The 14169-nt window shown below is 36.3% G+C and overlaps 1 protein-coding gene across 1 annotated transcript in view; it reads right to left on the bottom strand.

The window, feature by feature from the left end:
• Positions 1–2042: 2042 nt before the first annotated feature.
• LOC136849425 (cilia- and flagella-associated protein 251-like) overlaps positions 2043–14169 on the bottom strand; it is an 18944-nt gene continuing 6817 nt past the window's right edge. Inside the window, exons 2-3 of the mRNA XM_067122776.1 lie at positions 3056–3578; positions 2043–2158 (exon numbers count right to left, since the gene is read on the bottom strand). Of these exons, the coding sequence (XP_066978877.1) occupies positions 2043–2158; positions 3056–3578 (639 nt within the window). The remainder of the gene's footprint in view (positions 2159–3055; positions 3579–14169) is intronic.

Raw genomic sequence — 14169 nt, 5'->3', positions numbered from 1 at the left:
AACAATGTTATTGCGCATTACTGAGTCCATCGCTGTGGTTTGGATTTGGGATGGCGGCCCCCTCCCCTCCCGCCTGCCCCCTTCCTCCCCCTTCCCCTCCCCTCTCCTCACCCTCCCTGATAACCTGGCCCCCGTCTCTCTCCTCTCTCTCTCTCTCTCTCTCTCTCTCTCTCTCTCTCTCTCCTCCTCTCTCCTGGATCACCGCCGTTAGTAGATCCTCCTCCTGGAAATGATGGAAATACTGGAAAGTGGAATTCTGGATTGGTTTTGACGATTCCAGTTTCTGACACTGGAGGCTCTGCGAGGCTTTTGGTGCTGGTTGCTTGGTCTTGTTGTTTTGTTGCTGCTGTTGTTTCTGATGTGGTTCTCTCTCTGTTGTTTTGCGAATTTTTTAATTACTTTGTTTATTTATTTATATATTTATCTACAAGTATCCCTTTTTTCGAATTGAGAGCTCCCCGTGGTATTCTGAAAGGTACTGGCATATACAATTTGTATATTAATTTTGTTGTTTTTCAGTGATGGATTTTTAATTATTCAAAATTCTAAACATTTTTTTGTGACAAAGACGATAGTTTGGCGTGCCTGTATATTCTTAGGAATTCCTCGTAATGTTATGCAGTACAGTAGACACGGTGAATTTTATGTCTACTTAGTTATAAATGATTTATGATATCTTGACAGTTTAGCAGTTGAGTTTTTAAATGGGTATTTTATTATGTGTTTTTAGTTTTTTGTAAAAGAAAACTATTGTGCCGGCTTTGCCTGTCCGTCCGCACTATTTCTGTCCGCCCTCTCAGATCTTAAAACTACTGAGGGCTGAAGGCTGCAAATTGGTAGGTTGATCACCACCTACGATCATCAAACATACCAAATTGCAGCCTCTAGCCTCAGTAGTTTTATTTTATTTAAGGTTAAAGTTAGCCATGATCGTGCGTCTGGCAACGATATAGGCCACGCCACCACCGGGCGGTGGTTAAAGTTTCATGGGCCGCGTCTTATACAGCATTATACCGAGACCACCGTGAGATAGATCTATTTTCGGTGGCCTTGATTATACAGTGTACAGGAAACTTCTTCGGCGCGTTTTTTATTTGTTTGTAATCTAAACTCCTTCTGAGTTCGTAGCTTACCAGGTAAGGAATATTTTATCATTATGACTTTTCTTAATCATTATCTGGGTAACTAGCGTATTTGTATCAGTTATTTATCGTTAAAAAGATAACTGGATTACTTATCAGAATGACGTAGGGTCAGTTATATTGATGAAGACACGGACAGAGAATAAACAGTTTTTAAGAGTGACAGTTACTTGTTATTGCAGAATAAGAGTTATTTGTTATTGCAGAATGAGGGTTATTTGTTATTGCATAACAACATTGATTTGTTATTGCAGAATAAGTGATTTGTTATATCAGAATAAGAGTTATTTGTTATAGCAGAATAACATTGATTTGTTATTGCGTAATAGCACTGATTTGTTATTGCAGAATGAGAGTCATTTGCTGTTGCAGAATAAGAGTTCTTTGCTATTGCAGAATAACACTGATTTGTTAGTGGAAAATAAGAGTTATTTGTTATTGCAGACTAACATTGTTTTGTTATTGCAGAATAAGATTTATTTGTTATTGCAAAATAGGTGTTATTTGTTATTACAGAATAAGAGTTATTTGTTATTACAGAATAAGAGTTATTTGTTATTGCAGAATAACATTGATTTGTTATTGCAGAATAAGAGTTATTTGTTACTGCAGAATAAAAGTTATTTGTTATTGCAGAATAACATTGATTTGTTATTGCAGAATAAGAGTTATTTGTTATTGCAGAATAGGAGTTATTGTTATTGTTGTCTTAAGGCCCACGGTGCGCATCGTTGGTCTTCCACTCCCAAATGCACTCGATATACAGTCATTTCTGCTCTCTCCTCCTCTCCTCACCCTTACCACCACCTCCTCTCTTTCCTCTTCCCTCCTCATCCCCTTACCACCCCTCCTCCTCCCCTCACTCCTCCTCCCTCCTCACTCCTCCCTACCCACTACCCCTTACACACCTCCTCCCCCTCTCCACACCACCACCTCCTCCTCCCTCCCTACTCCTCCTCCTCCTCCTCCTCCTCTCCTCCTCCTCTCCTCCTCCATTTTGGGAACATTGCCTATTGCTTTTGGTATTGTTTATTCCTTACATCTTAATTCGAGTGTCGCATGTTTTTGCAAGGAGTCCTTCGGCGGGGCGATTCTGTCTCCTGGCGTGTCGTACAGATGTCGGGCACATGTCGCCCGACGTCAGCCTTTGTCGGGCATTATCATTCGCCGTCATCCGCTGTCAGCGCGCATCAGCCGTCAGCCAGCCACCTTCACGGTGGGCGGAATATTTATGGAATATTTATTCTTTCCGGTTATGTGACTTCTTTTTTTTTTTTATTGCGGTGAATATTTGACTTGACTGGTGGATATAACCTGAGGGTGAGGGTTGACTCGTGGTTGGTTATTTTTTTTTTTTTTGTGGAGGAGGAGGAGGAGGAGGGGGAGGATGGAAATGAGGGAGGTGGATATGCTTTGATTTGATGGTAAGGGGAATGGGAATTGTGGTTGTTCCGATTTGTGTGATTATTTCGTTGTCGTCATTCGTGTATGTAAGGTTTTCCTTGATAATTTTCTTATTTAGAGATCGTGTTTTACGTAGACACACACACGTGGTATATATATGTATATATGTGTAAGTATATACATACACACATACATATATATATATATATATGTATATAATATATGTATATACAGATTCATTTAAGAAAAGGGTCTGAGAATGGCACCCTTTTATACAGTATATATGTGTGTTTGTGTTTATACATGTATGTACGTATGATGATTCATTCTAGTTTTCATACAGTCTCTTTGCTATGTATTAACTCTGCTTTCCTTCTGTCACTTTTAGAATTAACCAATATGAGCGTTTGTACATTTTGTAATAATAATAATAATAATAATAATAATAATAATAATAATAATATAATAATATGTATGTAATAATAATATGTTTCTATTCATACATTTACAACTTCCTATCAGATCCCAGTATTCCATCTCCTCTAACAGTCCTTCCCTATACTCTTCATCTCGAGGGTTATCTGCTTCTTCTTTCTCCATCTGTCCTGTCGTTTCACTTTCCTCCATTTTCTCCACTTCTCCTCTCTTCCTCTTCTCGTTGTCCTTCTTCTCCTCCTTCTCCTCCTCTTCCTCCTCCCTCTCCTCCTCCTTCTCCTTTTGTTCTTTCTCTCCCTCCTCATCAGTTTCTTCATCCTCCTCGTCTTCCCATTCTACTCCTCCTCCTCCTCCTCCTCTTCCTCCTTTTCCTCTTCCTCCTAGTTCTCCTCGTCTCCTCCTTCTTGTATTCCTCCTCCTCCTTTTTCTCATTTTCATTTTCCTTCTTCTTTTCCTTCTCCTTTTCTTCCTTTTCTTCTTCCTTCTCCTTCTCCTCTTCCTTCTCCTTCCTTCTCCTTCTCCTTCTCCTCTTCCTTCTGCGTCCCTTCCAATCTTCTTCGCCTGAGACTTTTCTTCCCTCCCCCGGCTGCTCGGCTTCTGTACCCGAAATGCGATCAATAAGCAATTAACTGCAACAATCTCTCGGCTGTCATATTCTCTCTCTCTCTCTCTCTCTCTCTCTCTCTCTCTCTCTCTCTCTCTCTCTCTCTCTCTCACTGGGCTCGTTTATAAGCGTACATTCGTATCCACTTACGCACACACACCTATGTATGTATGTGTGTGTGTGTATATTTTGTATGTATTTATACACAGAACACAATACATATATATATGTATATATATATGTGTGTGTGTGTCTGTTTGAATGTATGTATGTATGTATGCATATTGTTCCAGTGCGACAAAAAACATTATCGTCTTTGATCCCAAAAATTAACATACGACTTAAATAAACAAAGAGGAAAAATATTCAGTATTTCACTAATTTATTCCTTCATTTCTTATTTGCCATTCTATATTTCCTTATATACATCTCTTCATCACTGTCTCCCTTCTTCAGGTCCTCTCTTCGTAGGCGAGATGCTGCGTCGTGAATTTTCTAAGGTAAAGTGTTGATAATTTTTTTTTAATTGAACTTTACAGAATTATGTCAAGAGAGTGTGTAAAAATAGGTGGCGGTCTCAGGCCCGGATCAAAGATGTAGGAATTAGCGTACGGTTAGTTTTACCTCGAGAAGGTAAATTAAGACAACTGACGTTTGTAACAGACCTTAGGAGTCTGGTGTATGTGACGTTGGGAGGTCATTGTGTCTTCTGACATATTATATATGTATATATATGTATGTATGTATATTTATTTATTTCTATATGTATATATACATACACACACACACATATATATATATGTGTGTGTCTGTTTATGTATACATACTGTGTATATATATGTATATATATACATATAAATATATATACCGTATCTCTGTATATGTATGTATGTATGTATGTATGTATGTATGTATGTATGTAAACTTATTTCTTTAGCTACCAAAGTGAACGAAAATGGTAGAAGTAGGGGATAAATTTCACTTTTATTTTTATTTATAAATCTGTGGGAGTATTTGCAAGAATATATACTTTGTGCACGTCATCTATATAATTTTTTTACGATTTTATATCGAGATATGTTTTCCCTTATAAATCGCATATAATAATTAATTGTGACCTAATCATTTTAGATAAACTGTTATTATTATTATTATTATTATTATTATTATTATTATTATTATTATTATTATTATTATTTCGGTAGATGAAACCTATTCACATGGAACAAGCACATCAAAGCGGCCGTTGACTCGAAATTCAAGCCTCCAAAGAATGTTGGTTCCATCCTCCCACCGCAGACCCCACACTGCGGCAGTAACTGATTAGGATACAGAGCCAATGATTTTTCATTGTCATGATATGTTAATCAAACTGCAATTCGGAAATGGTAAAGGACGTTTCTTAAGCCTAATCACATTTGCTATGTTCTCCTATGAGAATGATTTAAATGTATATTTTGCGTAACTTTCATTTTTTTTTCTTCATACGCATGCGCACGGTATGTCTTCACTTATACATTGGAATATATATTTCGCGTAACTGTAATTTTTTTTTTCTTCATACATGCTGATGTGTCCTTCACCATATACATTTGTGTATATTTTGCGTAATATTAATTTTTTTCTTCATACGCATGCGCGCGATATGTCTTCACATATGCATTAGACTACATATTTTGCGTAACTTTAATTTTTTTTCTTCATACGCACGCGCACGGCATGTCTTCACATACACATTGGAATATATATTTTGCGTAACTTTAATTTGTCATTCTTTATACGCATGCGCACAGCATGTCGTCACATACGCATTGGAATATATATATATTTTGCGTAACTTTCATTTTTTTTCTTTATACGCATGCGCACGGCATGTCTTCACATACACATTGGAATATGTATTTTGCGCAATTTCCATTTATTACGCATGCCCATTGCATGTCTTAACATACACATTGGGATGTATATTTAGCGTAGCTTTCATTTTTTTCTTCATACGCATGCGCACTACATGCCTTCTCATACACATTGGAATATATATTTTGCGCAACTTTCATTTTTTCTTTTTACGCATGCGCACGGCATGTCTTCACAGACACACTATAATAAATATTTTACGTAATGTCAATATTTCTCTTTTACGCATGCGCATGACACCTCTTTCTTTCCAGACGCGGTGTATCAAAAGCTTGTGTCCTCTGCAACAGGTTAATTATTTTCCAGCGAAATTCGCCTCACTGTTCCTTGAGGGTTCAGTAAATAGAGTTTGTTGATTACAGTCAGTCAGTTCTGTTGATGACTGTAAATAAAGTCTGTTGCTTATAACTAGTTATTCAGTTCTGATGATTACAGTAAATAAATTCTGTTGATTTCATTAAATCAAGTCTGTTGATTACAGTAAATCAGTTCTGTTGAGTACAGTAAATAAATTCTGTTGTTTACAGTGAGTCAATTCTGTTAATTACAATAAATGAATTCTGTTGATTACAGTAAATAATTCCGTTGATTACAGTAAATAATTCTGTTGAAGACAGTAAATAAGTTTGTTTACATTAAATTAGTTCTGTTGATTACAGTAAATAAATTCTGTTGTTTACAGTAAGTCAGTTCTGTTGATTACGATAAATAAATTCTGTTGATTGCATTAAATAATTCTGTTGATTATAGTAGATCAGTTCCGTTGATTTTGGTAGACCAGTTCTGTTGATGACAGGAGATAGGTTTGTCGATTACATTAAATCAGTTCTGTTGATTACAGTAAATAGATCCTGTTAATTACAGCAGATCAGAGTCGCATACTTTTATTTTAGTTAGGGTTCTTCTGCACCCCTGCGCCCACCTTTAGGTGCAGTTAATCAAAATGGGTTAATTGAGGGTGTAGTGCTAGGCTTACTTTCTAAGGGCCTTGGAACGCCCCGGGCATAACTGCCACCTTACCACAGATGGGTTTCAGTGTCTGCTGAGGTGAAGATAAAGGGCGTGAGGCTAGCAACCTCATCCCTAAAGCCTGGTTGAGAAATGGCAAGACGCATCCTTCTGGCGCCATTAGATTCAAAGGGGAATACGGCGCTTGTGATGTTAGTAGACGAATATATATATATATATATATATATATATATATATATATATATATATATATGTATGTGGTATGTGTGTGTGTGTGTGTGTGTGTGTGTGTGTGTGTTTTGTCTCTACACTTTTATTTAATTTCATTGTAGGATTCCGATTAACAGTTTGTTTCTTACGATTTAAAGAAAGTAATTGTTCGGATCACTAACTGTTATAGTCTTAACATTAAGCCAGCTTGTTTTAGGTTACAGTCAACAAAATCCGCTCGACTGACAGGTGTCACCTGTCGCACTATTTTCGTAACAGGTTCAGTCGTCCTCTTAAGTAATGGCTCCCTCTTGTCTCTACCTGTTTTAATTAACTTGCTAAATAAGTGTTTTGAATTACAGCAATCTCAAGTCCCCCTTCCTTCCTCTCTCTCTCTCTCTCTCTCTCTCTTTGCGAGTAGGCCTCGCTCCCCTCAGCCTGTCTCCCCTTTGATACACCTGCTTTTCTCGCACCTCTTTTCCCCTCGTCACTCCCCTCATCCCAGCTGGACGGAGAGACAGACAGAGGACACACACACACACACACACGTACATACACCATACACACACAACCCCGACCACGACCACCTTCATACAATTTCCATAACCCTAATATAATTTCAATGGGAAATGTCCCCATATACCTGAGAGAGAGAGAGAGAGAGAGAGAGAGAGAGAGATCTGCTGACAAAATCATGATTCGCAATAAATTGATGTTTTTGTTATATGCGTCTTTTGCCCCCATCCCCCACCCCCTTTTTTTATTTCTACGCTTTGCGTTTGTTTCGTTTCGTGGTAGGAAGTTTGATTTTTCGTAGTTGTATAGTTACTTCTTTCAACTTTTTGTAAATTTAGTTGTTCATATTTTCAGGCTTGATGTCTTTCCTTTCTTTAGTTTTCTGTAAAAGAAAACTGTTGTGCCGGCTTTGTCTGACCGTCCACCCTCAGATCTTAAGAACTACTGAGGCTAGAGGGTTGCAAATTGGTATGTTGATCAGCCACCCTCCAATCATCAAACATACCAAATTGCAGCCCTCACAACCTCAATATTTATCTTATTTAGGTTAAAGTTAGCCATAATCTTGCATCAGTAACGATATAGGACAGGCCACCACCGAGCCGTAGTTGGGAACTCTCATGCGCCGCAGCTCATACCATTATGCCGGACCACCATGAAGATGGTACGTTTCAGTGGCCTGATTCTGCTGAAACTCGAGTTACTCTAAGACAAAATTTTTGTTTTTAAGTTGACTTTCTCTATTAGACAGTCTCTACTGCTTTTAATGGAATTTCGTTAATAATTTTTGTTTTTTGTATTTTTTTCTCTCTCTCTCCTTTGGGTTCTCTCCTGACTGGCTTGCGGTGAGTTTTAATTTGGTAGAGATTAATGGAATTATTTTCCTTCGAATGACTGAATTACAGTTTTTCTGGGTTTTATCTCTCGAACTGAGCGGTTTCCTTTTTCCAGTTTCTGTAAGAAAACTGTTGTTGCCGAGCTTTCTGTCCGTCCGCACTTTGTCTGTCCGCCCCAGATCTTAAAACTACTGAGGCTAGGGCTGCAAATTGGTATGTTGATCATCCACCCTCCAGTTATCAAACCTACCACATTTGCAGCCACCTCTAACACTAATAATTCTGCTATATTATTTCAGAGTTAAGTTAGACATAATCCGTGCGTCTGGTAACGTCTGGGATTTTGCCTGCACAGGGCCTTGTTAACGTTTCATGGGCCAGCTCGTACAACATTATGCCGAGACCACGGAAGATAATCTGTTTTCAGTGGCCTTGATTATACGTTGTACAGAAAACTCGACTGTGCCGAAGAAACTTCAACGCATTATTTACTTGTTTTTTTTTTTGTTTTTTTAAACGTTTTTTTTTAACATGCTTATGAAATTTTTTACTCGGAAAAGTTTGCCTCCCGAAAAATTTTAGTTGATCAGGTTATTTGAATTTATTAATTAAACGTGAGTCGTAGGTTTTTCTCCCAAAAAGAAATTTCAACGGAAAAATTCGTTTAAGAAACTTGGATCCGCAAATTCCAGCATTCCATATGATTGAATGTTACCGGTCCGGAAGTACATTAGCATGCAGAATCGATAGTCACCATTACATAACATCAACAAGTTAGGTTAGAGAGACTAAATTGACCCCATACCCCTAATCCTTTTTTTTTTTTTTTTTTGGGATGCCCAGGTAGCTGTTAATAACAAACATACTCCAGTTTTTATTATTTGGGTTTATAAATGCATTTTATGCCTTCATGTATCATGTATACATACACAGGAAAAAACCCCAAATCCCAAACTTGGTTGAATGGTCTTTAGTGAATAATGCGTCAGGTGGCAGCTATTCTTTGCCGTCTAGTAAGATAAACAAGCAAAAGATGCGCCGAAGTTTCTTCGGCGCAATCGAGTTTTCTGTACAGCGTATAATCCAGGCCGCCGAAAACAGAGCCGTCTTTCGGTGGTCTCGGTATAATGCTGTATTAGCTGCGGCCCATGAAACTTTAACCACGCCCCGATGGTTGCCTGTCCTATATCGTTGCCAGAAGCACGATTATGGCTAACTTTAACCTTAAATAAAATATAAACTGCTGAGGCTAGAGGGCTGCAATTTGGTACGTTTGATGACTGGAGGGTGGATGATCAACATACCAATTTGCAGTTCTCTAGCCTCAGTAGTTTTTAAGATCTGAGGGCGGACAGAGAAAATGCCGACAGGAAAAAGTGCGGACGGGCAGACAAAGACGGAACAATGGTTTTCTTTTTACAGAAAAATGAAAAAGTATTCTATGTCATGATTCTTACGCTAATTTTCTCGTCAGATCCAGTACAGATGCAGATACAGTATACCGGACGTTTCAGTCTCATTTACACTGACGAGAAACGGGACTGTGTCAGTTCACGTAAAGGTGGACAAAAGTACAATAACAGAGTTTAAGTGATGGCTAAATTTTAAGCGTTTCATTAATGTACATTTTCTTGGTAAAATTATATTTTTTGGCATTAAATTTTTACGCAAAAGGAAGAAAGGAAGATTTTGGTCTTAATATTATTATTATCACAAAACGTTTTTAGTAATACATACACACACACACACACACACACACATATATATATATATATATATATATATATATATATATATATATATATATATATATATATATATATATACAGTATATATAGTATATATATATAAAATTAGATTTTTGGTATTAAATTTGTAAGTAAAAGGAACAAAGGAAAATTTTGTTCTTAATGTTATTAATATCACAAACGTTTTAGTAATACACACACATACATATATATACACATATGTACACACACACACACACACACACACACATATATATATATATATATATATACACATATATATATATACACATATATATATATAAGTATATTATACATACATATATAATATAATATAACATATCCAAGTTGTCTTACATACAGATACACAAATAGACAGCATTTATAAACGCGTATTGCAACATGTAATCACAAAGTTCACTTTTCCCTACCCAAACAAGAGTGAAAGAAGGAAATAAAAAGATTAAAAAAAAAAAGAGAGAGGAAAAAAAGTTCCCTTTGTCTCCCTATAACACGTCTTTTCTCTCATCTTCCTTCATCATTCTCCCGTTCTTATTGGTGGTTCCCCTTCGTTTCTGTCTGTTTCCCCTTCTTTCCAATCAGCCTTTTCCCCTTTCATCATCAGTTTCTCTCTCCTTCATCTACGTACACCTTTTCCTCTTTTTTTTTTTTTGTTTTGTTTCGGACGTTGCTTGTTTTCTTCCCCCCCTCTCCTTCTCCTTTCAGTGGCGAGCTTTCTCTTGCGTTGGTGTTATGTCGTGTCGTGGGTAGAAGTTGTTATTATTATTATTATTATTATTATTATTATTATTATTATTATTATTATTATTATTATTGTTAATTTTGGTCTTCAGGTTGAGTCTGTATTTCCTTAAGTTTTCTAGTTCATTCTCTCTCTCTCTCTCTCTCTCTCTCTCTCTCTCTCTCTCTCTCTCTCTCTGTGTTGTCTTCAGGCTGTCTACTGCACTATTGGCAGATTTCAGATGATGCTTTTGCATTTTTATTTCAATGTATGATATTCATTTTAAAATTAAATAAATAGTGTACTTTATCTCTCTCTCTCTCTCATATATATATATATATATATATATATATATATATATATATATACTGTATATATAAATATTTATTCTGTCTCTCTGTATATATATATATATATATATATATATATATATATATATATATATATATATATAAATCAAAAGTACATTTACCTATATTGCCTTAGATCTTGTCATTTCTCCCTCTCTCTCTCTCTCTCTCTCTCTCTCTCTCTCTCTCTCCTCCTCTCCCTCTCCTCTCTATATATATATATATTTATATTTTATATTTTTACATATATATACTGTATGTATATATACATACATATATATATATATATATATATATATATATATATATATATATTATATATATATATATATATATATATATATATATATATATATAAATCAAGTACATTTAACTATCAGAAGGTTTTTGTAACTCTCTCTCTCTCTCTCTCTCTCTCTCTCTCTCTCTCTCTCTCTCTCTCTCTCTCTCTCTCTCTCTCTAATACATCGCTCCACATATAAAATCGCAAATACATACATGAACCTGACAGTGAAAAACAAAACACAGAATCACGAATGAAGTCAGAACATTATCTTTTCAAATGCAATGAGTCATGTACTAAATCTTCTCACCATTAACAATGCTTTTCCTCCCGTTATCATTTTCATAATAATCATCGCTTCTTTTTTAAAAGCGTTTTCGGCAGCGCATTGAATTCTTCCTGCACCGCGTAATGGGTCTTTTCCTTACTCAAAAGCTCGTTCATGAATAAATTAAGAGATAAGTTGTAGTTGTCTTATTGCCCCATTACATGCAGTCACGTATCGCTTCTGTGCTTGCATCCGCAAACATCGGCGTGTTTGTTATGTATTGCTTTCTGTCCGTACTGGCTAAAATTTACGTGTTTGATTTTTGTTTTTGCTTTGTGCTTGTAATGCAAACATTCGCGTATTTGAATTTTTTTTTTTTTGGCGTTGTGCTTGTAACGCAAGCATTCGCGTATTTGATTTTTTGTTTTTTGCTTATCACGCAAACATTCGCGTGTTTGATTTTTGTTTTGTGTTTGTAATGCAGACATTCGCATATTTGATTTTTGTTTTTGCTTTGTGCTTGTAACGCAAACACTCGTATTTTTGTTTTCGCTTTGTGCTTGTAACGCAAACATTCGCGTATTTGATTTTTGTTTTTGCTTTGTGCTTGTAACGCAAACATTCGCGTATTTGATTTTTGTTTTTGCTTTGTGCTTGTAATGCAAACACGTGCGTTTTTTTTTTGCTTTGTGCTTGTAACGCAAGCATTCGAGTATTTGATTTTTGGTTTGTGGATTTGAATATGTGTAAACGCTAAACTTCTTGTCATGTAGGTTATAAGCAAGTTGGTCAGAGTTATTTAATTTCAAAGTTATCATTCTCATTTTCTTCTTTACAAAACAGAAATTTATTTCTTTCCTTTCTTTTTGCACAATTCGTACGTGGTTGCGAAACGATTATAGTAGTTCCTTCGAAAAGTTTGATTTGGCTAAATAATTTTTTTTTTGCGGTTCCGCTATAATATGTTTTTTTTTTTTTTTTAATTTTTTCGATTTTCACCTGCGAAATTCTTTTTTACGTAAATGACTAATTTTTATCAAGAAATTTTATTGTTGAAAGTGTAAAGAACTTCGACAACTAAATAAAGTATTAAGAACACTAAGTAATGTCAGTGAAATTAAATATCAATATTATGAAAAACTGGAAGCAATAAACGTGATGTTGGTGCTTTCAGAAATTGTCGGTGGTTTATGGTACACATGGCATCTGATGAAAGACGAACCAAAGTATGACACGATGGAAATGAAGCTTACATGTAAGTTTGTAAATAATTGGAGGTCTATTTTGATATGTAAATAAGCCAGGTCGACGAGTTTGTTTTACATCCTGTGCATGTAATGCTTCCCAACTGGTAAAATCATTTTTATAATGATGCCTGTTGCTGAAGAGAGGACTATTATTATTATTATTATTATTATTATTATTATTATTATTATTATTATTATTATTATTATTATTATTATTATTATTATTTTTTTATTTTTAACATTTTTCTTTATATCTGGGAATAAATCCCAGTCACTTCCTCATTCAGTGACCAGACCAAACGACCCGACTTCAATTCCTCCTCCTCAACCCATTCTCCCTCCTCCTCCTCCTCCTCCTCCTCCTCCTCCTCCTCCTCCTTCCCAACCCCTCCTCCCTCCCCATCCTCCTAATCCTCTTCCTCCCTCCTCCTCCCCAACCCCTTCTCCCTCCCCATCCTCCTAATCCTCTTCCTCCTCCTCCTCCCCCTTCCCCCCAGCCCCTTCTCCTCCTCCTCCTTCTCAACCCATTCTCCCTCCTCCTCCTCCTCCTCCTCCTCCTCCTCCTCCTCCTCCTCCTCCTCCTCCTCCTCCTCCCTCCTCCGCCCCCTTCTCCTCCTCCTCTTGCTCCTCCCACTTCCCCAACCCCTTCTTCCTCCTCCTCCTCCTCCTCCTCCTCAAAGACGAGCCGTCCGAGGTAGGAAGGCTGGCGTGGTGTGGTGTGTGCGCGTCTCTTGGGGCAAACGGCTGCTGATTCATCTCTTCTTCATTAATATCTTTTCCGTGGCAGATTCCATCGACAGCCGTGGCCGCGCCGGGTCCAGCGGGTTAATCAGCTCGGTCCATCAGGTTATTTGGGTTAATCGGTGCTTTAGACTCCACGAAAGTTATATATATGCCCGGGTGAGGGGGATGAGTCTTGGGAATAAAGGGGGTTGTTGGCGCGTGAATTCTGGAGAGGGGTGGGTGTTAAGTAATAATAATAATAATAATAATAATAATAATAATAATAATAATAATAATAATAATAATAATGAGAAGAAGAAGAAGAAGTAGAAGAAGAAGAAGAAGAATGATAACAATAATAATACATCATTATCGTAATACATTTTATTGTTATATTAATAATAATAATGATAATAATAACAATAATAATAATGATGATATAAAATAATTAATAATTATAACGGTGATACTAATATTTAACAGTTATAAGAATAATGATGATCATCATCATAATACTAATTATTATTATTATTATTATTATTATTATTATTATTATTATTATTATTATTATTATTATTAATATTGATGATGTCTTACACGCCTCTGTCGTCTTTCAATTTGCTGATAAATTATTAGCTATGTTTCCTTTTTCGTGGTCACGAAACGACCTTTTTTTTGGAGATGGGATTTTGTGGTAGAATGAATTTGAAAGTAGAAGAATCATCCGTACTGTATATACCAGCGTCCAGTAAAACTTATCAAATATGAATAATTA

Source organism: Macrobrachium rosenbergii, chromosome 21, assembly GCF_040412425.1.
Source record: "Macrobrachium rosenbergii isolate ZJJX-2024 chromosome 21, ASM4041242v1, whole genome shotgun sequence".
In the NCBI taxonomy this organism is placed as follows: domain Eukaryota; kingdom Metazoa; phylum Arthropoda; class Malacostraca; order Decapoda; family Palaemonidae; genus Macrobrachium; species Macrobrachium rosenbergii.
Note: the sequence above shows the minus strand (reverse complement) of the source record. Positions and strands in the feature narration are given on the sequence as shown.